At 37.1% G+C, this 27,629-nt stretch overlaps 3 protein-coding genes across 8 annotated transcripts in view; 2 read left to right on the top strand and 1 right to left on the bottom strand.

Annotated features, from left to right (window-relative positions):
• The window catches only part of LOC107738715 (mothers against decapentaplegic homolog 3-like), a 15,222-nt gene extending 8,901 nt beyond the window's left edge, over positions 1-6,321 (top strand). The window contains exons 4-9 of one of the 2 annotated variants that reach the window (XM_016550534.1): positions 1,239-1,313; positions 1,402-1,452; positions 4,078-4,290; positions 4,371-4,508; positions 4,654-4,798; positions 6,184-6,321. In XM_016550534.1, the coding sequence (XP_016406020.1) occupies positions 1,239-1,313; positions 1,402-1,452; positions 4,078-4,290; positions 4,371-4,508; positions 4,654-4,798; positions 6,184-6,307 (746 nt within the window). In that variant the 3' untranslated portion in view covers positions 6,308-6,321. Of the gene's footprint in view, positions 1-1,232; positions 1,314-1,401; positions 1,453-4,077; positions 4,291-4,370; positions 4,509-4,653; positions 4,799-6,183 lie in introns of both variants that reach the window. The other variant, XM_016550533.1, reaches the window with a different exon arrangement.
• A 2,312-nt stretch (positions 6,322-8,633) lies between these two features.
• On the bottom strand, positions 8,634-12,027 carry LOC107738712 (alpha- and gamma-adaptin-binding protein p34-like). The gene is made up of 10 exons (XM_016550531.1): positions 11,838-12,027; positions 10,961-11,151; positions 10,784-10,880; positions 10,605-10,694; positions 10,446-10,529; positions 10,264-10,343; positions 10,052-10,142; positions 9,774-9,878; positions 9,279-9,328; positions 8,634-9,187 (listed from the first exon to the last, which is right to left on the bottom strand). The coding sequence occupies exons 1-10, from the start codon at positions 11,929-11,931 to the stop codon at positions 9,110-9,112; spliced, it is 960 nt and encodes a 319-aa protein (XP_016406017.1). The 5' UTR covers positions 11,932-12,027; the 3' UTR covers positions 8,634-9,109.
• Positions 12,028-12,226: 199 nt separating this feature from the next.
• The window catches only part of LOC107738710 (IQ motif-containing protein H), a 31,453-nt gene continuing 16,050 nt past the window's right edge, over positions 12,227-27,629 (top strand). For 3 of the 5 annotated variants that reach the window (XM_016550527.1, XM_016550525.1, XM_016550526.1), the window contains exons 1-14: positions 12,227-12,390; positions 12,545-12,667; positions 13,062-13,165; positions 13,244-13,319; positions 13,404-13,523; positions 18,141-18,255; positions 18,936-19,037; positions 19,473-19,660; positions 20,336-20,887; positions 23,537-23,603; positions 24,023-24,106; positions 24,192-24,370; positions 26,475-26,747; positions 26,845-27,039. In XM_016550527.1, the coding sequence (XP_016406013.1) occupies positions 12,340-12,390; positions 12,545-12,667; positions 13,062-13,165; positions 13,244-13,319; positions 13,404-13,523; positions 18,141-18,255; positions 18,936-19,037; positions 19,473-19,660; positions 20,336-20,887; positions 23,537-23,603; positions 24,023-24,106; positions 24,192-24,370; positions 26,475-26,747; positions 26,845-27,039 (2,229 nt within the window). In that variant the 5' untranslated portion in view covers positions 12,227-12,339. Of the gene's footprint in view, positions 12,391-12,544; positions 12,668-13,061; positions 13,166-13,243; positions 13,320-13,403; positions 13,524-17,215; positions 17,584-18,140; positions 18,256-18,935; positions 19,038-19,472; positions 19,661-20,335; positions 20,888-23,536; positions 23,604-24,022; positions 24,107-24,191; positions 24,371-26,474; positions 26,748-26,844; positions 27,040-27,629 lie in introns of those variants that run through there. The other 2 variants (XM_016550528.1, XM_016550529.1) reach the window with 2 other exon arrangements.

The raw sequence follows: 27,629 nt of genomic DNA, 5'->3' as shown, positions 1-27,629 counted from the left end.
TTTTCTGCTCAGCAACTTATTAATTTTAAGTTAAATTGTGCTTTGTTCTTATAATGTCTGCTAGAATTTTTTAAAAAAAGTTCAGTGTCAAGTAAATATTTTTAAATTGTTGTTTTGTAATTGTTTTTTTTTTATTTGAAAAGCAGGACAAAACAGTAAAAAGCACATTTTGGCAATTTAATTAATGCAATGATGAAAAAAATGGCAAAATAGGCCTACATGGGTGAAAAATGTGAAAAACCGTGTTCGGTATTCGGCCTTCGGCCCAGTGTTTCATTTTGTTCGGCTTCAGTCAAGAATTTTCATTTCGGTGCATCCCTACATAGCACAGTACTACTTGAAGTTATTCACACTTTAGTGTGATAAGGAAATATGCATGAATGAGAAAATAAAAAGCAATACATACTTGATGTAAAATATAGTTATTAAGTGCAGTAAGCTGTGAAAAATTGACACACATCTAAAGTAGGCTATGTGCACAGAAATCCGCCTCAGACAGCATGAGCTCACAAATTCATCTCACTTTCACATCTTATTGTGCTTGAATGGTCAGATCACACAATTATGTCAAAATGCACGATGTGTCGAATATTTACAGTCGGTTATGTCATAAGTGAATGTATACAGTTGAGAGAAAACTGGATGTGTATCAGTATATTGGATCCGTTCATTTGGTCTTAAAGTGACAGCAGCATAATAAACCTGCTGCTGTCTGTGTCATTTATGTTAATCAAAAAACAAAAGACAAAGAGAAAGTCACTCGCTGCTCTTGACTGAATCACTTCTTTGTCTTTAATAATTCATATTTGATTAATACAGTGTAGACTGTGCAGTGTTTTAATTTTACAATTGATTATTCAATTTCTGTAGTATTTCTTACTACTTTAAATAAACCTACTGAGCTGAAAAACGTCATCTTTTTTAATTGATATTTGTTCTATTGTATTTGTCTTATTGTTTGTAATTTGCTTCTTTGTTCTTATTATTTTTTTAAATTCTCATACCTTGAAATAAGATATTGGTCATATCGCCCACCCCTAGTTTGTTCTACACGATTTTGGCTTCAATACAGTGTCAGTCTCTGGTACCTCTGTGTATCAGCTGATACTTAAGGCTACTATATAAATAAATGGCAAACACACCAAATAACTCTAAAAATCTTTAAATATGTGTTCTGCAGGGAGACAAAATTCTGTCTTGTGTGGTTCATAATAATAAACGTCTGGTTTAAGTTTCAGAGACCCCTCCTCCAGGCTACCTGAGTGAGGATGGGGAAACCAGCGACCACCAAATGAACCACAGCATGGACACAGGTAAGAGCCCTGAGATCACAAACAAGTTGTTGCTCTTACTTAGATACCTAATTATATTTGTTTGTACTTATCTAATTCTATTTTTTAGGTTCCCCAAACCTTTCACCCAACCCTGTCTCTCCTGCCAACAGCAACCTAGGTAAGAACAGACACTTATTCATAATGTTTCACAGCCAAATATTATGTATTCATAAAGATCCCAGATTGTCTAAGGGGTATAGATTACGAAACGTTTTTACACATCTACTCATTCTTTACTATTATTCTAACATGTGGAAAATAGTTTAACAAAAAAGTAAAAAAAGTTGAAGTTAAACAAAATCTTGTAGAAGTTATCCGATATTTAAAATGTTTCGAAGTCGCCACCTTTTGCGAAAACTTAAGCTTTCCTGTCGGCACCTCTCGCCTTTCACGTGTGGCTGTAGTTTCTTTCATGAAAATAGTCATCACTAAAAGTGTTTGTTGTCATGGGAACCATGCAGAGTCAGTCTGATTTCTGTAAGTACTCCACCCCACTGTGATTTTAATCTGGATGGATTATCTCTGACATATTATCTCCATAACGTTGGTCTGCCTGCCTGGTCCTGTGTGAGGTGATTTAGTGAGAATGGAAGTCTGCTTCAGTGAGCCCACGAGAAAACACTAGGACGAGTCACTGCCAGTAAAACACATGAGTAATGCCACCAGCATCCTGTACTATCCTAAATAAATGAGACTGTTTTTTTTGTTTTTTTTACATTATTACATTTATATTATTACATTTTACATTATTATTACCCCTTAAGCCTTTTACACACTGCACGATTTTAGCAATCCTATAAGATCATTGCCGATCACACTGCGTGACATGGATCTAATAAACTTGGGTACGACAATTATGCAGACTGTACGATAATGACACCTATTGGCTCGTGAGCTTCGACACACTTTTCTATAGAAGAATAAAACGTTATCAGCATGTGCTAGTGGTAAACAAAAAGAGCATGATGAATCACACTTTGGCAGTTGTATTTTTTATGTGTGCTGAAAAAAAGTGGAAGCAGCAAAAGAGGAAGGGATAAGAGTTTGAAGTAAGCAGTTTTATGTTTTAGCGCCATGTCGTGTTGATTTCATCTCGCATTTTTATTGGCTGGTTAGTAAACGTGGGTCGTAGCAGCAAACACACTGTGTGATGATCATGCTGAATTTCTGACACTGTCAGAAAATTATCGTAGGCTATCTTTGGTCACAAGACCTTGACAACAGCCATCTTTGAACCTCTCTCACTGTACGACTTAGTATCACCGATTAGGAGCCACGATCATAGAAATCGCCACGATTGTTGATTGTTTCACAATACCAATCTTTCATCTGGGACAGCCGAAAATCATGCAGTGTCTTGGGCTTTAGCTGTTTAAATCATTTAGCCATATGCACACAGATACTGTATATATTGTTATCATTTCAAAATCAGCTAGTTGGGGTGATTGTTTGAACAACTAGTCACACTAAGAAGTGTAATAATGTTGGTGCCAGTCAATTTATACTTAAATTGAATGTAATTTTAGTTATGCACTCACATTCCTCTTGTGCATAGGCACAAAAGTTAGATCATAGACAGTGAAAAAGCACAAAAGAAAGGTGCACAGTGCTGAGACAAAATTTTTCAATATCACTTCATCATCAGTGTTTATTAGGAATTTACAGTACTATTTGGGGTTGGTAAGATTTTTTTTTTTTAATGTTTTTATGCTCACAAATATTTTGTAATATTATTACAATTTCAAATAACTGTTTTCTGTTTTAATGTATTTTAAAATATAATTTATACCTGTGTTAGAAAAGCTGAATTTTCATCACTCCAGTCTTCAGTGTCACTGGATTCTTCGGAAATCATTCTAATATGATGATTTGGTGCTCAAGAAACAATTCTTAATATTATCAGTGTTGAAAACAGTTGTTGCTGTTTAATATTTTGTGGAAGCAGTGATACATGTTTTTTTCAGGATTATTTGATGAATAGGAAGAACAGTGTTTATGTAAAATAATCATTTTAGAAATCTTTTGCTATGTGTTCACTGACACGTTGAATTAATGTAATGCAACCTTGCTGAATAAAGTACATTTAAAAAAAATATATTACTGACCCCAATTTTTTGAACGTTAGTATAAAAATATAGATGTATCCTCTAAATGTAAATGTATAAATTCTATATAAATAAGATTAATATCTAGTTATTTAATTGACTAAATAGGCTAAATAACACTAATTTTGAAAAATGATTATTTAACAATAAATATTCAATCTAAAAATTAATATAGATATATTTACTAAGCTACTAGTCAACTCATCGCTGAATGGGGGTTGGAGTTTGTTCTCTCTCATGTCACAATAAACCATGTGTGTGTTTAGTGAGCCCCAGTCCCAGGCTTTGCCTCTTGGCTGCATAAGAGGAAACCTCATATAAAAGGGTCTTTTGTTTCTGTCCTCTCAGTCAGCCCAGGGTAATGTAATAATAATAATATCCTGTCGCTGGGTTGTTCTATCTCTGCAGAGACACCAGGAGGCCCTGCAGTAAAAATAACAAATAACCAATTTCACATGGACAGCCTGCTGTTTTCAAAGGGCCACATTCTGTCACAATGTGACACTGATTTTACACCAGAATCCAAAGTCCAGAGCTTTTCCTGTTCTTTCACACTTTGTCTTTGTTCTGCACTTGTTTTGTAACTCTGATCCTTTCTCATGCTTATTTGTGTGTGTGTGTGTGTGTGTGTGTGTTAGATCTGCAGCCGGTAACATATTGTGAATCCGCATTTTGGTGCTCGATTTCCTACTACGAGCTGAATCAGCGTGTGGGCGAGACTTTCCACGCCTCGCAACCGTCTCTGACTGTAGATGGCTTTACGGACCCCTCTAACGCAGAGCGCTTCTGCCTGGGCCTGCTGTCCAACGTCAACCGCAATGCAGCCGTGGAGCTGACGCGCAGACACATCGGTACATTCAGCTATGGAAGATATTGGAATTAGAGTTTCTGAAATAAACTGAATCTGTTTAACCTCTTAACCTTTCCTCAGGCCGAGGTGTACGTTTGTATTACATCGGCGGTGAGGTGTTTGCTGAGTGTCTGAGCGACAGTGCTATTTTCGTCCAGAGTCCGAACTGTAACCAGCGGTATGGCTGGCACCCCGCCACAGTATGTAAGATTCCTCCAGGTGAGTCAGCCCGTCTGTGTACTGATTGGATGAATGTGCAGCTGTGTATATACATCCTGTGAGTCACTCAAGCATGTTCTAGTGTCAGACTTCCTCATTCTGTTTCATAGAAGCACTCAAGCATATACAATTGTGTTTGCCTCAGGCTGTAATCTGAAGATCTTCAATAATCAGGAGTTTGCAGCTCTGTTGGCCCAATCAGTGAATCAGGGATTTGAGGCTGTTTACCAGCTGACCCGCATGTGCACCATTCGCATGAGTTTCGTCAAAGGCTGGGGGGCAGAATACAGGTAAGACACTCGTCAGAGAAAGCACATACATTACCATTCAAAAGCTTTTTGAAAGAAATTAATACTTTTATTCTGCAAGAAATTATATATATTCCTATAATTATAGTATATACTGTATTCTATCCTATAATAATTTACTCATCACAGGTAGCACATACAGTACACTACTGTTCAGAAGTTTAGGATCAGTAAGATTTTTTTTTTCTTTTCAAAGAAATTAATACTTTTATTCTGCAAGAAATTACATATATTCCTATTATTACAGGTTATATTCTATTCTAGAATAATTCACTCATCACAGGTAGCACGTACACTACTGTTCAAAAGTTTAGGATCAGTAAGATTTTTTTTCTTTTTGAAAGAAATTAATACTTTTATTCTGCAAGAAATTACATATATTCCTATTATTACAGGTTATATTCTATCCTAGAATAATTCCTTCATCACAGGCTGCATATACACTACTGTTCAAAAGTTTAGGATCAGTAAGATTTTTTTTTTCTTTTTTAAAGAAATTAATACTTTTATTCTGCAAGAAATTGCATATATTCCTATTATTATAGGATATATTCTATCCTATAATAATTCAATCATCACCGGTAGCACATACACTATTGTTCAAAAGTTTGAGATCAGTACAATTTTTTTTCTTCTTTCTTCTTAATACTTTTATTCTGCTTATATTCTGTTGTATAATAATTATATATACTCTACACGCGTCCTGGAAAACCTGGAAAATTGATGACTAATTTTCTAGTCCTGGAAAACACATGGAAAATGAGAGAAAATGTAAAATGTCCTGGAAACTCTTGTTGTTGTCCTGGAAAATTATTATTTAATAAAAAGTAATTGTGTTTTCCTTTAGCCAAGAACGAACAGTTTACCATTGACCCGAAACAATTAGGCCTAGACATAAAAAAATCAAATCCGCATATTAGAATGATTTCTGAAGGATCATCATGTGATCATGTGACACTTAGGAATGGGATAAAAACGGGAAAATTCAGCTTTGCCTTCACAGGAATGAATTACATTTTCAAATATATTACAATAGAAAACAGTTGTTTTAAATTGTAATAATATTTTACTTAATTCTACCATTTATATTTCAACTTATTGCTTATGCAAAGGTAGAACCTGCTTTTCTAAACCTGTTTTTCAAAACTGCGTCACTTTCAAAAGTGCTCTGTACTCATAAATGCTGAGTATTAAAAACAAATGCAGAAATGGCATTTAATCACTTTATTTCTGTGACAGTAGCACACAAAAAGCTAATGGTTGCCCTTGATTACGGTAAAACGGATATTCCTGGCTGGTCTGTAGTTTGTTAAAAATGCTGGGCAGGCATGGAAGCACATTAGTGACCCAGATTCTCCTTCCTGCAGGCGGCAGACAGTGACCAGCACCCCCTGCTGGATAGAGCTGCATCTCAATGGCCCCCTGCAGTGGCTGGACAAGGTGCTCACTCAGATGGGCTCTCCGAACCTCCGCTGCTCCAGCGTGTCATAGGACAAACCCTCAGCCCGTTTCATGTAACTATACCTTTTTAATGACATCTTTTATTGCTGCTGAATGCCAAGCGAACAAACAGAGCGAAGCCCAGGCCGGGGGAGACAAACACCTGCTGGACTCCTCAGAGTGTCACTTTATCATTTAAAGATTCTAATATTTTGCTGTGGGCCAAAATAGACACGTACAGTTGAAGCACTTTGAACAATGACACTCAAGGAGCATGGATGATATTTCCTCAGTGTGATGAGTTTAAAATGAGGCATTTTCCTCATTGTGAATTAACATGTGATAATGAAATCATGATTTTGTCCGTTTTTGTTTTGATCAAGAAGTGTATCACGCATTTAATTTGATCTGAAGGTATTAGAATCTTGGGCTCGGAATATGATTGCTTAAAATCATAAACATCCTCATTGGGGGCCTCAAAGAGTGCTTTGTTTCCACCACCTTCAGTGAAGGGGTCTTGTGGGAACTTTTACAGTATGTTAGCCTGAAGCTAGTGCTTCGGGAAGCTGTTTGTGTGTAAGTAAATTGCACTGCGCTGGACAGGTCAATATACAATGTGATTGCCTTTGGTCTCATATGCACGGTCGACCAGGTTTGTATACAGGAACTGAGTGTGTAGAGTTATAACAGCGGTACTTAGCCTTGATTATGAAAAGCACTTGTTTTGAAAAGCACCCAGTGATGGCGTGAACAAGAAAATAGCATTGGAAATTTGTCAGTGACAAATGCTAGTAGCTAATAGTGCCATTTTATTTCTTGAACTTGATGGTTAATGTTTGAATTATGCTCAGCAAATAAATGTTAAAGTATTTTTGCATTATAAACTGAATGGAGATTGCGAAAGTATATTTTTACTGCTGCCATAGGGTAATTAAGTTGTAATTAAGACACTTGTCATGTTACACACAGATATAAAAAAAATGGTCACATTAACAAAATTTCACAGATTTTTACAGTCTGTTGTCAACAATGTTGTGATATATTTAGCATCAGTCTTTCACGTGATTGCACAGACTCCTATCGAAATGACTGGATTTTGCCTGAGAAAATTCACAGAACATTTAATGGGAACTCACCATTAGTCATCACTTTTTTTCTTTTCAGCAATCACTTGATTTCATTGTCCTTTCATTGATTCTGTTCTGTGTATGATTGGCGCATCAAAGGGATGTCTGAAACTCAGGACTGTCAATCCATTGAGCTCAAAACTCAAGTAACAACTAACAGCATTTCATGTCTCTACATATTTCACAATTTTACTGTCAGTGATTTCTGAGTGGGCCACTATTTTGAGTTTTTATTTTTCACAGAAAAGTGGAAGGCAAGTACTGCTGGCAGCTCTTGGAACGCATGTATTTTCATGTAAAAATTTATTTCACAAGAGAATAGTGTAAATGGCTAGATTTTTTTATGTGGTGGTAGCGGACATATTTTAGGTATCAATTCTGCTTAAAAAGATGCAATCTAATCCTGTTTACATGAAATAAGCCTGCTCCCGATCAGGTTTAAGCTTAAGGACCTGTTGCTCTGACAGCAACTCCGGGATGAGCTTCGAAGAACCAAACAATCCACGATCATGCCAAATCATCAACAATCAAACCCAGCTGAGTTAGCGACGTACGAAGAACGGGCCCCAGGTTATTCAAATCCCTTGATTTGTTTAGTACTGACATTCAACAACTAACTCAATGCATGGTCTGGCTTTTAACAGCATACATCAGCAGTCCAAAAGCATTTTATTGGAAGATGTCTGGTCTCAAGGAATAAGCTCTGAATCACTGATCATGAAAATCCTGACAATCTGTTTGATTTTTTAAATCAAATTGATGTTTCATTGAACAACTGACGCTTGTGTTTGATTCCCCCAAGCTATGTTTTTTGCTATTAATCTTGCCGGCTCTTCATCTGTGACTCAACAGGGCCAAAGCACACAGTGGACTGTTGATATTATTTAGATTTGCCCTTTTTGCTGGAATATTGCTTATATCCTGTTTATTTTCTTGCACTCTTGATTTGGAAGCAAATACAACATTCTTTGTCTTATAGAGTCAGTAATTTAATTCATATTCTGAAACTGGTCCTTAGTTATTGTTTGCCCTGAATTTCCTTTTTGCTTTTCTGTAACGTACCCTCATGTTTACTTCTCTTGCATTCACTGTCATATTGACTTTTGTTATGTACGTTTTAATAATAAAATGTTTTAAGAGCATCGTTTCAGACTTTTTCTTACAGTATGTAAAAAAAGATTTCATCATGTCAAATGTATTTGACAAATGTATTTCCAAACAAAACAAAAGAACATCAAAACTGATTCGACAGATCATTCTTTTAATTGATGAAGAGCTAATGACATGCACAAGCATAGTCCATAATTGTGACTTACATCGGAAAAATAAGTTTAAAAACAATCCACTTTTGTCAGCTCATCCATCATTTGATTTACAACTCCTTTGACAGAACCATAGGCTTCATCCTTGTATGTGGCTGCAGACTTGCACTGACACCACCAGAGAACAGGCATAGAGAACAAGATAACAATCTTGCCCCCTGCAACCCATCCCATGGCTCTGCGATTACAATGTTTGAAGCCAAATGCCCATAATCACTCTGTACTGCCTGATTGAGGTGCTGGACACTGTCATTATAGTAACAGCAGTATCATAAAATTCTCCATTGCTGTTTTTTGCCTGCATTCTTCCATGTTTCTTGGGCGGGACAGGACTGGGCTGGGCAGATTTGGGATGACTGGGGGTTCAAAGGGTGGGCTGAGTAGCAACAGTGGAAGCTGGGGCCTTAACTCTCCTCTCCTGATGACAAGCCGTCAATCTCATCTTGGTCTCCACCAATAGCCATCCAGAACGCTTTAGCAACCTGATTGAGGGCAATTCAATTGTTAACGCAACATTCAGATTTTAAAACTATTAGCATTAGTATTAATTAGATCATATTAAAGGTATATTACCTTTTCTGCATGGACTTTCCTCTGGTCATGTGGCAACGAAGAGGCCTTGTCTACAAATAAAAAACGTTTTAAGAATATAATGAACATTATTTGTAAAAACAGGTCTTCACTTTTGAATTTCGGTAAATTATTTAAAAAAGATATGTTATTCAACAAGGACACATTAAATTGTCGCAATAAAAATCCTGAAAATAAAAAGTATCACAGTTTCCACAAAAACATTAAGCAGCACAACTTTTAACAGTGATAATAACAAATTCAGCTGTCATTACAGGAATGAATTACATTCTAAAATATATTAAAATATAGAACCGTTAAAGGTTATACTGTAAAAATATTTCATAATATTCCTGTTTTTACTGTATTCTTGGTGAACATAAGAAACCTCTTACCAAGACATTAAAAAAAAACTACTGACCCCAAACATTTGAACAGTAGTGTATATATATATATATATATATATGTGTGTGTGTGTGTGTGTGTGTGTGTGTGTACCTTTCATCTCTTTCAATTTAGTAAAAAGTCGCTCAAAATTCTCCACATCTGCATCTCCAGCTGTTAGATTAGCCAACTCTTGTATGTCTATGTCAATCATGGGATCTGTGACAGATTAGCAAATATTTAATTAAACAATGCACACAAATACGTTCAAGTAAGTATTTAAACAATGGCTTATTCCATTTGTACTTTAAATGCTAATATCCTATTTTATCATATCATTAATTTACCTCCAAAATGAGTATAAATATATTGCCCTTAACAAAAGCACTTACCGACTGCTGTATCTACTGCATTATTCTGGTTATTCTCTGCTCTCTGGCTCTCAGTGCCTTCATCTGTACTGTTGGATGGGGAATGAGAGGACTAATAACAAGAAACATAGTCTGTTACAACGAGATGACCTCAAGACTCTTAATTACCTAAAATACTCTAAATAATGTTCATCTACATACATTAAAAAGCAGCACACTTAGAAAAGGCTAACCAGTGTCTCCTGACTGGGTCGTGGGTTGTTGTGATGAGAGGCCACCAGGCTGCTCATTAGCCCAAATCCCTGACTGTGTTCTGAGAAGAATAAATGATAATTAAAGGGAAAGCTAATTGAATATGAATATGATTTGTTGTAGATGCCATTGTATATTTCGCATTAGGGCAGTACAATTTTACCATCTTTCATCTCAACGCTGGACCACACGTTGGCATTGAGGGCCTGAACGATTCTTTTTACTCCAGTGGACTCTGGGAAGTCATCTATGGGGTACACAAAGACTGTAAACAAAATGATTCACGTGCATAATCGTGACTAAACTTTGTTTCGTCTCTCACCATCTTCATCAGGTAGATCTTGAGGGTTGAGCTCTACTAATTCAAATGCGTGAGCTAGACACCACTGCTGGGCCTCCTGTTTGCTAACACCTGCAATGGCATATTTACACCAAACTTAGCAAAAAACTGCATATGTTGCATCCAAACCACTGAATAAGTAGTACCAAACACACACTCACCACTGTCACATGCATGATCACACACTAGGATCAGCACTTCTGGAGCCAAATCCTCCACTACTGATAACCAGGAGTTGACACTGTTAAGGCCGTTTTTCTAAAACACAAAAACAGTTGAAGCAAGGCACATGCAATTAATGGTGAATTTGTCAAATGATCATAATGTCGACAACTCACAGTTTTGCTGTCAAAGTAAACGATGAACGCTTGCATAGACCTGGCAACCTCTGTATTCATGTCGAATGGACTTGAAACAACACATAAGCTGACGTTTGCTGTGTAGTACTTGTTGTTGATTGTCCATGGATACCAAGAAACTCTTTCCTCTATCTTGGTAGCTTGAGGTAGTGATTCTGAGCCCAAGATCTCTGAAATAAAACATTCAAAACTGTAATTGGCCAAGTGTGTGTTTGATATCATTAAAAAACACTAGCAGTGAAAACAGTCTCTAAAGTAAGACATAGAATGTGTAAATTAACTGAAGCTCAACACTGCCGCCTGCTGGACACAAAGAATCACTAGATGTAAAGAATTACAACATTTTTATATAATGTTTTAGTAAAGCACTAACTTAGGCATAAGGATTAAAAATTGATGTACCGAATGTATCAGGCTTTAAATATTGCACACTTATTATGTACTGTAGCCCTGCATCAATAACAGCACCAGTAAGTTAGTGATTCACATTTATTGTCCAGTTGTATCATGTTTTATCAATAATCTCAGATTGTTGTGATTAGAAAACCTATATAAGAGACAAACGTGAAAACTGTAACGTTTACAAAACACTGCATGTTTCATGAAATCAGCAAAAAGTCAAATAAAATATATATATATATATATATATATATATACGTTATTGCTTTTATGCAATCGTTACTCAATACATTAACGCACAGTATATTTTATGCGATTAACAATGAAACCGTTATCGCGATCGACACATTTTGATCTGGATTTAAGAGACAAAACGATGAATGTTTCTTGTTGACAGCTAACGTTAGCATAGCATCAAGGCTAACGAGCGTAGAATAGATTTCCCCTTTTTACTCACGTCTAATGAGCTCCTCTTCTTTAAATCTGGAATCACAACTTGTAACTAAGATACAAGGCATGGTAGGTACTTCATCTCCCTGATCATCTGCCATTTTAAGCTTTTGGACACTTAAAAACAGCTCCTAATGAAAGTTAGCACGTTAGAAACAGCGGTCAACCACCTCCAGGAAACCTTTCACCTCTAACCTCAACTGCTTCCGTGTCTGCGCGCGTGTGTTAGAAAATGTAAGTTTAATTAAACTAGTTAAAGCAAAACAGCTTTCCAACGAATAGCTATAGAAATAACGCGAGGCAGTCAGTGATACACCCTGAACAAAATGGTAATAATAACAATAATACTTGCCTAACTATATTTACTTACGGAGACTGTACTGCCATATGCGTCGTGTTGCCATAGTTACAGCCAGACCTTTGTTTGGAAAAATATAAAACCTGGAAGGAAACGTGAAGACACAATTAGAAAAAAAGCTTAAATGTGACCTGAATTATTTAGTAGAAAAATGGCCGACGTACTCAAAAATAAGGACGAAGTTGGGCATATTTTAGTGCAGGTAATGTGCTCAAGTACAAAATAATATAAAAGAAGGCTTGACAGCAACCGTTGAAGTTTTAATTCCTTTAAACTATGCTAGTTGCATTATATAACTGAATATGATATAATTACGTTTGTAAAACTAATTTCTTGTGATTTTTATTGTGTCTTAGGTGCAGGATGATTTAAGACAACTAAAAAAGAATCTTGTTCGATTGACTGTGCAAGAGAATGGAGAAGTTTTGGACATTCAAGCTTTGGATGCAGCCATCAGCAGGACGGAACATGGAATAAGGGTATATAAAGCCAACTTTATGACAACTTGACTCGAATAGTTCTGGATAATTGAGGTCTGCATCAATTAAATACACGATAACATACAATACCACATTTCTGTGGGGGGAGAGTTTAACATCTATTTTCCTTCTTGTTTTTTCGAAGTTTTGTAGGCCTGTATTTTTTAACATCTGTTTTTTTTTATATAAAAGTAAACTAACTACTTATATATGTATATATATATATATATATACAACTAATTATCATATAATTAATTATCTTACTACATCTTATTCATCTAAATAAGTCGTCTCGTGTTGAAGTCCCTGACTTGTAAGATTCATGCAGTGGAAATATATGAAATGTGGAGCATGGAAGAATGATGCCTGTAAATATTTTTTTATTGAATTACAGAGGCATGCAGAAGATCATCTGAAAACCATTAGTAATCAGTTTTTGACTCTACCCTGTATTGAAGAGCCTGAAAAGAAGCCTGTCCCCTCCAAGCTTGTTAAATGGTATAAAAATAAAAACTCTGTCAATTGGTTTATGTAAAATCACATTACCTCTAACAAATTTTTATAACATTTTTGTAGGCAGCCACCATATGAGACAATACCAAATGCACGTGCTCTGAGATGCCAGATTCCTGGTCCATCACCAGGGGAAAAGGTTCCCATCTTTACACATATTCATAACATTTGTTCAGTCAAAAAAGTTTTTATTCTGTAATCTGTGGTTCTATCTCCCCAACAGCACAAGTCAGCATTTATCATGCGTCTGCTAAATAACCCTTTTCACCCAAAGAACAAGGAGATTGTGCAACAAAATTATGGGATTCAGCTTCCTCACCTGCACAAGAGAACTGGGGCCAGTGTGAGTTGCTGAAAGATATTATTTTATTTCTTTCTATTATTATTTTGTCATCATGTACTCACAACTCATGTTGTTCCATCCAAACTTGTATGACTTTTTTCTTCTGCAGAACACAAAGAAAATATTTTGAAGAATGTTGGTTACCAAACGATTGTATGAGACATTTCTCAAAATATCTTCTGTTGGGTTCCACAGAAGAAATAAAGTCACACAGGTTTGGAACGTCATGAGTGCGAGTAAATAATGACAGAATTTTATTTTTGTGTGTGTGAATTGTCCCTCTAATACTATAGTGTACTTGGTTTTACATGTGTGGCTCTGCGTTAGAATCCAGCAGCGTTTATGATTAAGGCTTATTGATAGTGTTGATTATATGGTGGCCAGCTCTGACTATTGCCTTAACGCCAGCGTCTGTCACATGAACCTCATGAAAAGAAATTACGTGACTGGCGTGTAATAATAGATGACTCCAGTCACTTTGCTTTCAAACAGGAGATTGCGGATTTGAAGGTCACCTGGTTTGGCAGTGACAGCTAAATCTGTCTGTTGGTAAACAAATTAATCTTTCTAAAGGTCACCATTTGTTTTGGTGCTCTGTTTCCCCCCCTTCTGCCTTCCGCTGCGGTTCTTCCTCTATCTCCTGCATCCTCTGCCTGTCACTCGTGAGGAGGCTGTCATGTTGTTGAGAAGAAGGTATGAGACTTGGCTGCCGAAAGCAGACAGACGCAGATTGTGGCACATCAGCATTCTTCGGAGGACGGCCACCGCCTGATTGCAGTTGTATGGGCTGCTGCTTTACAGCTGTCTCAGGACAGGCACTGGTACCTGTTCCCGCATGCCAATAAGACAGCCGTGGCTTACCCAACTGGCACTCGCTGGCGCTCTGCCTGCTGCGTCAATACCTCTGTGCTGTCGGCTAGTTCTCCGCTGAGTCTCCGAAGGAGCTCCCACTGTTTTTTTTCTTTTAAATGTCCCCTTGTACCACTTAAACAGCTGCGAGCCTCCAAACTTCTCCAAACACCTGGCCGGTGCTCGTGGTTTGTCAGGGAGCTCAGTGGTGTGACAACAGACAGGCCAGAGAACATCAGGGGGAGAATCCGGAACAGCAGGATGAGGAGGAGAGTACAGAAGGGCTCTGTCTGGCATGTGCCCACAACTTGACAAACTTGCAGTGTGCTCTCCATTATATGTTTATATGCACTGAGGAAATGGCCGACCTCGTTCTTTGATGCTCTTTTGTTTGCTATGATTAATGCACATCCTGCTCATTGCGTTTTTGTGCACCAAAAAGTTTTAGCTTGTGATTTAGCCATCTTGCTTTTAATCGGCTATAAATTTTCTGTAGATAACATGTTTTTATTGGGCTTTTTGTCTTTGGGAGTGAGTTTTGGTGCTTGTTTTTATCAAAATGATTGTAAAAATTAATGATGAATTATATTAGTCGCTATATGACTACCATGAAAATCCTAATTATTGCAGTACATCCTTTTTATTGTGGAATGTGGAGCACAACTTTCATTCGATTTATGAACTATTATATGATAATGAGGTGGTACGAGCATTTTAGGCATTGCTCTGATGGAATTTAATTCTAGAAGATTTCAAGCAGCTGTTCACTTGAGAGAAGGTGCGAGACAAATAAACCGAGCCGTGCTCAAAGTATCCAGAAAGCATTGCCAGCATGTGATTGATTGCTTCAGGGAAGGGGGCTTATTGGCCAGTTTACAATGTCATTAACTGCCTGTATTTTAGCTCCAGCTTTGTTTTAATGAATGCGGAAAATCTGTTGGTTGTAATCACACAACATCACCGCGCTCTCTCTCGCAAATGTGCATGCACTTGTGGTTCGTACAGCCAACGGAACCGAGAGAAAGAGAAACCATATTTCTTGACATCTACAAGCTGCCACCAGCCTGATTAATGGATAGTCGTCTCCCAGCCTTTTACAACAAAGTTTTGTTTGGAGGGAAAAATCTGATCGGTGACCCGAAGCTAATAGCATTCTCCATGAGCAAGTTATTGAGCGAAGTATGTTCCCTCTCTCTCTTCTTCTAGTATTGGGTGAATGGTGGCTTTAGACCTTTAGACCTGCAGGCAGGTCTTTTTGGCCCAGTGAGACAGGGCACTAGGTTAATACCCTTTGTTCTGTCACTTTCAATACCTCTGACCTTTGACCACAGAGCTATCATTTGGGGCTCAGTTATTATTGTATGAGACATTTCTCAAAATATCTTCTGTTGGGTTCCACAGAAGAAATAAAGTCACACAGGTTTGGAACGTCATGAGTGCGAGTAAATAATGACAGAATTTTATTTTTGTGTGTGTGAATTGTCCCTCTAATACTATAGTGTACTTGGTTTTACATGTGTGGCTCTGCGTTAGAATCCAGCAGCGTTTATGATTAAGGCTTATTGATAGTGTTGATTATATGGTGGCCAGCTCTGACTATTGCCTTAACGCCAGCGTCTGTCACATGAACCTCATGAAAAGAAATTACGTGACTGGCGTGTAATAATAGATGACTCCAGTCACTTTGCTTTCAAACAGGAGATTGCGGATTTGAAGGTCACCTGGTTTGGCAGTGACAGCTAAATCTGTCTGTTGGTAAACAAATTAATCTTTCTAAAGGTCACCATTTGTTTTGGTGCTCTGTTTCCCCCCCTTCTGCCTTCCGCTGCGGTTCTTCCTCTATCTCCTGCATCCTCTGCCTGTCACTCGTGAGGAGGCTGTCATGTTGTTGAGAAGAAGGTATGAGACTTGGCTGCCGAAAGCAGACAGACGCAGATTGTGGCACATCAGCATTCTTCGGAGGACGGCCACCGCCTGATTGCAGTTGTATGGGCTGCTGCTTTACAGCTGTCTCAGGACAGGCACTGGTACCTGTTCCTGCATGCCAATAAGACAGCCGTGGCTTACCCAACTGACACTCGCTGGCGCTCTGCCTGCTGCGTCAATACCTCTGTGCTGTCGGCTAGTTCTCCGCTGAGTCTCCGAAGGAGCTCCCACTGTTTTTTTTCTTTTAAATGTCCCCTTGTACCACTTAAACAGCTGCTTGCCTCCAAACCGCTCCAAACACCTGGCCGGTGCTTGTGGTTTGTCAGGGAGCTCAGTGGTGTGACAACAGACAGGCCAGAGAACATCAGGGGGAGAATCCGGAACAGCAGGATGAGGAGGAGAGTACAGAAGGGCTCTGTCTGGCATGTGCCCACAACTTGACAAACTTGCAGTGTGCTCTCCATTATATGTTTATATGCACTGAGGAAATGGCCGACCTCGTTCTTTGATGCTCTTTTGTTTGCTATGATTAATGCACATCCTGCTCATTGCGTTTTTGTGCACCAAAAAGTTTTAGCTTGTGATTTAGCCATCTTGCTTTTAATCGGCTATAAATTTTCTGTAGATAACATGTTTTTATTGGGCTTTTTGTCTTTGGGAGTGAGTTTTGGTGCTTGTTTTTATCAAAATGATTGTAAAAATTAATGATGAATTATATTAGTCGCTATATGACTACCATGAAAATCCTAATTATTGCAGTACATCCTTTTTATTGTGGAATGTGGAGCACGACTTTCATTTGATTTATGAACTATTATATGATAATGAGGAGGTAAGCATTTTAGGCATTGCTCTGATGGAATTTAATTCTAGAAGATTTCAAGCAGCTGTTCACTTGAGAGAAGGTGCGAGACAAATAAACCGAGCCGTGCTCAAAGTATCCAGAAAGCATTGCCAGCATGTGATTGATTGCTTCAGGGAAGGGGGCTTATTGGCCAGTTTACAATGTCATTAACTGCCTGTATTTTAGCTCCAGCTTTGTTTTAATGAATGCGGAAAATCTGTTGGTTGTAATCACACAACATCACCGCGCTCTCTCTCGCAAATGTGCATGCACTTGTGGTTCGTACAGCCAACGGAACCGAGAGAAAGAGAAACCATATTTCTTGACATCTACAAGCTGCCACCAGCCTGATTAATGGATAGTCGTCTCCCAGCCTTTTACAACAAAGTTTTGTTTGGAGGGAAAAATCTGATCGGTGACCCGAAGCTAATGGCATTCTCCGTGAGCAAGTTATTGAGCGAAGTATATTCCCTCTCTCTCTTCTTCTAGTACAGGGTAAATGGTGGCTTTAGAGCCTGCAGGCAGGTCTTTTTGGTCCAGTGAGATGGGGCAGTAGGTTAATACCCTTTGTTCTGTCACATTCAATACCTCTGACCTTTGACCACATAGCTATCATTCGGGGCTCAGTAATTCCTCCATGTTTGGACAATGTTTTATTGCCTTTTTAAGAAAGGCAAATTACTTAGTTCAAGCTTAAAGGGATAGTTCTCCCAAAAACGAAAATAACATTTTCCCTGTTGATGAAAGTGAATGGTGACCTTGAATATGCACATATTTAAATCACTCAAATGAGATTTCAATGCTACAGTCAATGTAAATCTAAAATTATGAATTAAAAGTATGAAGTACAGTGAAATAAATGACAACATTTTAATTCTGGGTGAAGCAGCTCTTTAAAATAACTATATTGCGGCTTAGTTGAACCATAGTGGTTAGAAAGAGTATAGCGTGCATTTTTGTAATGAAAACATAACATTTGTTTGCCTTGGTTTTTCTAGGTTGGGACTCAAAGATTGGTCACTGGCTCCACTTCGAGTTTTACTGCAGCACGTGAAGGTCTGCCTAAACACCTACACCCCAAACCACCACCCGAATGTAGAGACATGAATGCAGGTATAAGCCTCTTTTTTACAACTGATACAGTATTTCTTTATGCATTATATACACTACTGTTTTGAGTCTATAAGATTGTTGAATGTACACCCAGGCTGAATTTATTTGATCAAAAATACAGTAAAAACAGTAGCAATGTGAAATAGTATTACAATGTAAAATAACTGTCTTCTATTTTAATATATTTAAATTATTTATTCCTGTAATGGCAATTTTCAGCAATTATTAATCCAGTCTTCAGTGTCACATGATCCTACAGAAATCATTTGAATATTCTGATTTGGTGCTCAAGAGATATTTCTTATTATTTTCAGTGTTAAAACAGTTGTGCTGCTTAATATTTTTGTGGAAATTGTGACATATCGTTGCATGATTCTTTGATGAATAGAAAGGAACCACATTTGAAATAGATATAAATATTTTGTAACCTTATGAATGTGTTTACTTTCACTTAATGTTACTTTGCTAAAAAAAAGTATTCTTTTTTTTTTCCCAAAAAATTGCTGAACCCAAACTTTTTAAACCGTAGTGTACTGTAAATGCATATGTTTGCATACATTAATTTATTTGTTTGTGCCCTCTTTTTGTGTTCGTGAATAATATTCTGTAATTTTGTGTAAAGATCCTCTTTGCAGATTGTAATAAGTTTGTTTTTTATTTATTTATTTTTTGCATTTCAGGGCTGCTACCCTCAGCAGCTGACCTCTCTTCAGTGCAAACCTCAGTACAGCCCAAAGCTGTCCATGTGCTCCAGAGAGAGGACAGTGGCCAAAGTAAGACAGGTCAGTCTATTTCCACAATGTCATTACACACTTGCGGACTACATTTAAAGTTAGAAAGTCAATTTGCATGTATCCAAAAATTCTGCTTTTTGCTGTGTATTGAATCCAAACAATCAACATACATATAGAGGGAGTAAACTGAATTACTATGGTAAAAAGCCTCAAGTATTGCTATAATTAACAATTCATTTTCAGCAGATAATTTATGCAGTCTGTGATATTTTAAGTGTCAGGCATATACTGTATTTAGTACTTTTTAAAATATATATCAATATCATAATCATTAATACAGTCTAAAAGAGTGCGCTTCTGATACAAAATGTCAATCAAATAACTGGACAAATATTACATATATTTATATATTGTTTTCTTATATCTGTTATGTATATTGTACAGTCTTTGACTGTAGTATGTACTTCTTATATATGATTATAGATGAGTCAGAAAGGGCTTCAAAACTGGAGATGGATGTGAGCAGAGACGAAATGACTCTTGGAAGATCAGGAACCGAGAGTCCAGCATCCAGGACCATACGGACTCCCCCTCCTTCAGCTGCTTCTGCAAGCTCTGACAATGGAGTACTGAATCGTGGGATAGCCCGACTCACCCCACTTAACCTGCAGGTAATATTTATTTATGACATACATAAAGTTAAATATGACAAGGATATATAGTGTGTTCTGCTCGCTGAGGTAACATTTTGGATGATTTGTACAGTCTGTGTTTTCTGTTTGTAATAATCTGGTCATGAGAGCTTTAGAACTGACTGATAATCAGTTTTATTGTTCTGTGTAAAGTGAGCTTTTACCCCTGACGTAAGGTTAAATGTGTCAGGAATAGCTTTAGGGCAGATATAGGTAATGATTTGAAATAGTCCTCTGCAAGCCAGTGGCCTTTTGTATTTATGACTTACTGCAAAAAATAAAAGCTTTTACACTTACTTCCTATTTGCTTTAAGTACATTTTATTGTTTGTTTATTTATATTTTACTAAAACAGTTTTCAAGGAAAAAAAGGGGGGAGGGGAGGGTGGGAGTATGCGCCATAACACTTTTTTAAAGGGATAGTTCACTTAAAAATGAAAACTCGGTCATCATTTACTCCTGTCATTCCAAACCTGTATGATCTCCTATCTTCTGTGGAACACAAAATAGAAAATTTGAAGAATGTTGGTAATTAAAGAGCGTTGGTCCCATTATGGGACACTAAACCAGAATTTTAATTTTTCTATGGACTATCCCGTTAAATGATTGCAACAGCCTTTTGCCTTTATTATAATATGCATTTCTCTCTTCTTAGAGCATTCCACTGCCAGCTGCTGTCAGCAAATATCCTTTCACCATAGCTGAGGGCCAGATTGACCCAGAAGATCCTGACTACTGTAGGTTTAAAAAGCAATACTGTCTCTACTGGGGTGCAATGGTAGAGGCTTTGGACCAGCTGCAGCGGATGCTATTGGACTTTGCGGTGCCACTGGCTCGGGTGTGCGGGGAGCGTCTGGCAGCGTGCGTGCAGAGCGGTGAGCTTGACTGGAAAGACGACAGGGGCCGGCATGCCCATGTGGAGAAGCTGCTCTCGGTGCTGGAGAACAGAGATGAGGTATGGGACCTGATGTGTCAGCCTGGCCAGCGCTACAAAGGCATCGAGGGGCATCAGGCAGCGGCTGTGTGCATCCAGACCTGCTGGAGGCGCTACTCTGCCCGTACCACCTACCTGCTCCAACTCAGGCCCAAATGGGCGGCACAAGTTATTGCCATATCTCTGCTGAAACGTGCTAAACTGGGCCATTTGAAGAAGAGTCTACAGGCCTCACGTATCCGCCAACTGGAAAACTACCACATCAGGGCAGAGGTGAATAAAATACACATTTATATAACAGTTAGTTCTGGTCCTTGAATCTGATTTGTTGAGCAGCGTTCCAAGAGCATTGACTTAACAGTTTAACTTTTTATTGATTTAAAGGGGTCATATGATGCGATTTCAAGTTTTCCTTTCTCTTTGGAGTGTTACAAGCTGATTGTGCATAGATAAGATCCCTGAAGTTGCAAAGACTAAAGTCTCAAAACCAAAGAGATATTCTTTACTTTGTAGAAAACGAAGCGTTTGAGAGAGGCGGGGCATAGAGGACCTACAATAATGTACAGTATTTGAAAAATAATGTGTTTTTTTAGCATTAAAGCATGTCAACATATTCCGTTACACCAAATACACAAAATAATGATCTTTAAAAAAGCATCATATGACCCCTTTAACTTTCATTGTGTGCATTCCAGACTGTCAGTCAATACATTAGATACTACAATAGATGAGGAATAGACTTTGCAACGTGAAAAATATGTTCTATATAGTAAGAATGTGTGCATTATAAACTAATACTACATCTGTCATGTTGTGTCACTTCTCTGCCATTCACAACTCCTCTCCCATGGCCTTGTGGATAGTAAAGTGTTCAATGGATTCACACTTCAGAGCCTTGGTGGAAAAAATAGGTTATTTTGGTACTTTTTGTCTACACCCTTACCAAAAAGTAGTATACCGGTACTTCAAGTTTATTTTAGTAAGTATACTTAAGTAAAGTTCAAGTATATTTTTAAGTATACTTTATGTAGTAAGTATACACATATCAGTGTACTAGTAGTATACTTGTAAGTGTACTATTTCAATACTCCTTGGGACTAAATTGGCCCACTTTCTAGTATATAAAAGTATACTTTTAAGTATAACAGTAGTAAACTTTGAGTACACAACTAGTTTACATCAAAATGTTTAGTTTGTACTGCAACTATACTAAAAGTGAACTTATAGGTATACCGATAGTTTACTAATTAAATACTTGTAGTAGCATTTTAGTACACTTTGAAGTATAGTCTAAGTAAACTTATAGCTCAAATATATTTAGACTTTTTCTAAATATAAGTCAAGTATACTTAAATGTCATTTTAAGTATATTTCTGAGAAGTACATAAAGCCCATTTCTGAGAAGTACATAAAAAGTAGACTAAAAGTATACTTTCCTATTTTTAGTTTAAAAGACGTATACTAATAGCACACTTGAATAAACTTCTTTTTTGTAAGGGCAGTTATATAGTCATTTTGGATATACTACTCATTTCACACACTGTTTTTTTCATCTACTATGTAATAGGGAAGTAGGCATATTCGGACACAAGGACTGTCTTCATTAGTGAGTCATTAAATTATTTTTTCAACCTATTTTTGTTCATTCAGGAAAGAAACAATTGTCTCTATTAGTGAATCCTTCATTCAACAGATTTTTTGTTTTAAAGATTTATTTTTGGCGTTTTGCCTTTATTAAGATAGGATGGTGTAGAGTAGACAGGAAGCAAAGTGGGAGAGAGCGAGAGGCGGGTGGGATCCTGAAAGGTCCTCAAGTCGGGATTCAAACTCGGGAACGAGCAACTCAGCAACGCAAAGGCGTTATATTATTTTTACAAATTATTTTTAAAACAAAGATTCATTCAGAAATGAAACACTGCTCATATTTGTGAGTCAAAGAAACATTCATTCAATTGTTTCTTTCAAAAACGCTGATTCAATTGCAACTGTCTTTATGAATAAGTAACTGAATCATTCATTCAACTGATGTCTTGAAACTATTATGACTGGCATAGCAAAAACAGACATGGTAACTGGCAATATTGTGTCTAAATTGTTACTGTATATTAATTTGAAATGTTATATAAAACCACACAACCATGCTGCCTCCTTGTTATTTAGAATTATTATTTTTTAAACTTCATAATTAGTTATTTTTCTTGGAATGACCAGGTCTTTACTCCAGTAACTTCCAGAAATGGCTCAAGCCGTCATTGGTCACATCTTTTGAATGGCAGATCATGAATCAGTGGCATAAGAAAGTATAGTTGTTCCACTCATAAGATGTTGTATGAAATCAGTCTGTTTAACAAAAAACTGTGAACTGTATAGTTCATATATTTATCAATATAGCCCAGGAAAGAATTGAACTTTCGATGCAGAGGTGCTTAAACAAAGAGTGATTGTGATAGCACAGGCTCACGTTTAGATTCAGTTTCTATTTGTCGGAACAGATGTTTCGTCTGTGCTGTCATTCCTGTAACATCTTTATGAAACTAGCATGTCTCTTAATTAGTGCCCACATGTTCATTTATCCTCACCGTCACTCACTGTGAGAGCAGGCACAAGCTTGTGTATGTTTCCACCCTTTAAACACTCACATCCTTTTAATTAAGCCTTAATCTTCCCCTGGCAGAAAGCTTCATGTAGCCTGCTAATTGAATTAATAGAGGGAAGATGTTTCTAAGTATGCACTTAGCTGATTTAATTAATGTGATTTATGCTTGGTTTGTCTCCATGAGACCCAGGGAGAAAGACAAGCATAATTTCCTGCCTTTTCTGCCATCGGTGGGCCGACAACGTGATAAATCCATGTGCTGCTGTGTGCTGTCTGTCACCGGTCACTTTTACTCTCTTTTATCCTCTGTTGTCTGTGATTCACAGAGTCTGGCAGCCAACTGGAAACACATCACCTCCGCCAAAAGGACTATCATCCACGTCCCATCATTGGGTAATTCCTTTCCATCTGTTATGATGGCTTCTGGTCACATAATATTTTAAAGGGATAAAATACATGTATTTGGGTGCACCTGCAGAAAACACAGAAAATTGATTTACCAAAAACGTGTCATTGAGACCTGTGCTGGCTATTGGGGATGATGATGGTTGTGAATTGTAATCACCAGCAGATGGAGTGTGATTTTTGCACTGGGGGTGGCTGAGGAGAGGCCTGTGTGAGCTCAGATAATTAAGAAGTTGAACCCTATTGTTTTTATTGCCTCGCTCTGTTAGTTTGCATGCGTTTAATCATTTCATTATAGAGATTAGTTTATAGCAGTCTTTTTGGGGTTTCCTGACTTGGAATAAAGTCATGAATTTATTGCTAAAATATTTAAATCTCATTTGAAATCATTTTGATTTGTTCAATAGGATATTCCCAACATCAGCGGCTCAGTCTCAGGGGATTTGATGTTCTCCAGAATACCCAGATGGGCCGACTGTGTGATATCAGAGGTGAGGGTGTGAACCATGACATGATCAAATTAGATTGACAGCGGCCACATGAAAGCAAACACAGTACTGTTTGTGTTACATATAGATGAGAATGTCGAGGTCATCTATGTGTCTCCGGTGTGCCTGGGCAAGGATGTTCTCCAGTACTACACTCGCCTGCTGGGCCTGCAGACAGCCATTGAGCTGGGTGACGCTTCTGTGCCTGAGTCCCACTGTTCCAAACGCTTCACTATCCTCATGCCAGAAGCACTGGAGTATTTTCCAGTATGGTGCACCACATACACACACACACACACACCTACAGTAGATGTCCCCTCAGAGTGATTTCTGAAATATAGTGGTGCACATGAATTTGTTAACAATTTTCATAGAAGAATTTGATTTATTTCTCACCTGTAGAGGGCGACATAGGTGACCTTTGTATTTACTCCTCTGTGCAGATCTGGCGTAATTGATTAGGTTTCAGTGCAAGGATCTGTACTTTTACATTTACTCATTTAGCAGAAATCCAAAAATCCAAAGCCACTTTCAAAAGAGGAACAAAAGCAACTGTCACAGAGCAACAATATTTGTAATATACAATGCTAAGTTTATTAGACCGTTAGATTAGGAAGCAAGCTAGGGAAGAGGAGAAATGCAAAGAAGATAAAGAATACCTTTTTATATGATCATTTATTAGAATTTTTTAAATATTTGATATTGTTCAAAACTAAACATAAACATTGTCAATATATGTGACCCTGGACCACAAAACCAGTCATAAGTAGCATGGGTATATTTGTAGCAATAACTAAAAATACACTGCATGGGTCAAAATTTTCGATTTTTCTTTAATGCCAAAAATCATTAGGATATTAAGTAAAGATCCTGTTCCATGAAGATATTTTGTAAATTTCCTATCGTATATATGTCATAACTTAAGTTTTGATTAGTACTATGCATTGCGAAGAACTTCTTTTGGACAACTTTAAAGGTGATTTTCTCAATATTTAGATTTTTTTAATATTGCTACAGTATATATTTATTATAGTAATACTATATATTTTTATGTATAAAGCCTTATAATTTATCAGACAAATATTATTCATGATATTATAAATGCAAAATGTTTGCAGAATTAAATAATTGGCTTTAATATAAATAAATGATACAAATCTAAATAATGTATTAAAAATACTATTAAAACATTTTCTATTTGTAATATTTACTTATTATTTATAACATGCATTTATATTATTTACTAGTGTATCTTTTTTAACTCATTGGATGTATAAACCTGAAACAGATGTTCAGTTCAATTAAAACTTATTTTAATGGATTTTTCTCGTAGTTTATCAGAAAAAATATTACTCATGATATTATAAATGCAAAATGTTTGCAGAATTAAATAATTGGCTTTTATATAAACAAATGATAAAAATCTAAATAATTTATTAAAATATTTACTATATCAAACATTTGTACTATTTACTTATTATGACATTTATAATATTTACTAGTGTATCTTTTTCTACTCATTGTTAGATGTATAAACCTGAAACAGATGTTCAATTCCATTCATTAACTTATTTTAATAGATTAAGAAAACGGTTACCTTAAAACACCAATTCAAGTGGTGAATAGAAAAATACAACACAAATGTAAACTATTCTTGAAAATATATATTTTGCAAGGAAGGAGAGTTTGTTTTTTTACACTATATGCTGATTTGTTTCTTCAATTATTGTAGGCCTAACTGGCTGCACGTGCAAGCAACGCGCCTCTGTTATTTATTGCTGCATAGCATACGAGAGGCACGTGCTGCCTCTTCCCTGTCGATTCCTCTCCATGTGTAAACTCTAACAGACGTGTCAGCAGGATAAATCTCTGTTAGCCGATGCTGCCAGCGTGGCGTGCCAATGACAGACGGGACAATTCTGCTTGGATCAAACATACAGATGTGGAGTAATTAGTGCTTTCCCCTCAGAGCCCATCACTAAGCACATAGTAAAGACAAGAGACTGCAGAGGTGTACGGCCCTCCCTTGACTCTCCTTTATCAATTTAATGTGTTTGAGTACAGGAGAGGTCACGACCCCTCCGGCTGCACGTAATGGGCCCAATGTGTTTGCGCACGTTCATAAATTACACCCATAGACAAAGGGAGGGGTAAGACCTTAGAGCTGGAGTGGAAAGGACAGTTATTTATGTACACAAAGACCACTGAGATTTCACCTTTGGGGGGAAATATACATAATAAAAAATGTATTTCTGTTATGTATTCTCTTTATTAGAGCTTATTATGTTATGAAACATACAGCATTAATTCTGCAGCTTTTGTGCTCTTCAAATTGACCATTAACTCCCAGTGTATTATATTCCTCTTTCAGACCCGGAATATGTGTCTAGCTTCGCTCCTGAAGTATAGTCCTCGAACACTACAGCGCATCAAGAATTTGATCCAGGGGAAACAGGCCTACATGATTGGCGGTGTCACCCATATTGATGACCTGGCTGTGGCAGATGAGCTCGAAGTTCCACTTTTGGGCACAGAGCCTGCAGTGACCCAGCTATACAGCACTAAATCCGGGGGAAGAAGGATCTTCAGTAGCGCAGGGGTCGACATGCCTCCAGGAAAGTGGGATATATACACCCTGGAGCAGGTCTGTGTGCCAGACATCTGTTTAAACACCTCATGTGAAACTTACATTTGATGATGTAGAAAAAAAATGGAATATGATTCATATGTCTATCTTCCAGCTTCATGAAGGTCTGACCCGGCTGATGACAGAACACATGGAAGTCCAGCGATGGCTCTTCAAGATAGATAGTGAAGTGGGTGGACGGGGAATGGCCTATTGTGACGCATGCCACCTAAAATGCCGCCCATGGGCACAGCAGGAGTTTAGCCGCTATGGGCCTGAACAGTGGAGAACATCACAGTCTCAAGTAAAGGTAGGACTGTTTTAGTTTAAAATAAATTATCTTTAAATAACCTTCAGTTATTTTCATTTATGTATGTATGTATGTATGCGTGTATGTATTATTTTATTTTATTTTATTGGAGAAAAGACACATTTGAATTATTTTCATTCATATTGTTATTTTTTATTGTAATTATGTTTTTATTATATTTTTAAAATTTTAATTATGTTTTTATTTTAATTTTGTTTAACTATTTAGTTATATTTACTTTAATCAGTATAATTTATTTGCATCATATGCATTTTTTTTTTTTACATGAAATTGAATTTAAGTGGAACTATTTCAGTTCTAAAATACCATAATGTTTAATAAAACATTACAATGGTGACATAACTAAACATTTTGTAAAAACCAAAGCTTTTGGTAAGGCAGGGGACATGACATAGATTTTGCTTTTAAAACAAATAAAATAAATCTTTTGACAAAATTAGTTCTGATTTGTTCTTAGTGCAGTTACACCGTTCAAATGCACAGTCTGCATTAGTGAGTGCCTGTTGTGCAACAGTAGCAATTCTGAAGTATCATGTGGCTTGTTTTTAAATGCGAAATGAAATGTGCCA

This window comes from Sinocyclocheilus rhinocerous, unplaced genomic scaffold (assembly GCF_001515625.1).
Source record: "Sinocyclocheilus rhinocerous isolate Xijiao unplaced genomic scaffold, SAMN03320098_v1.1 scaffold1938, whole genome shotgun sequence".
Classification (NCBI taxonomy): Eukaryota; Metazoa; Chordata; class Actinopteri; order Cypriniformes; family Cyprinidae; genus Sinocyclocheilus; species Sinocyclocheilus rhinocerous.
The sequence above is the reverse complement of the archived record's forward strand: the minus strand, read 5'-3'. Positions and strand labels throughout refer to the sequence as shown.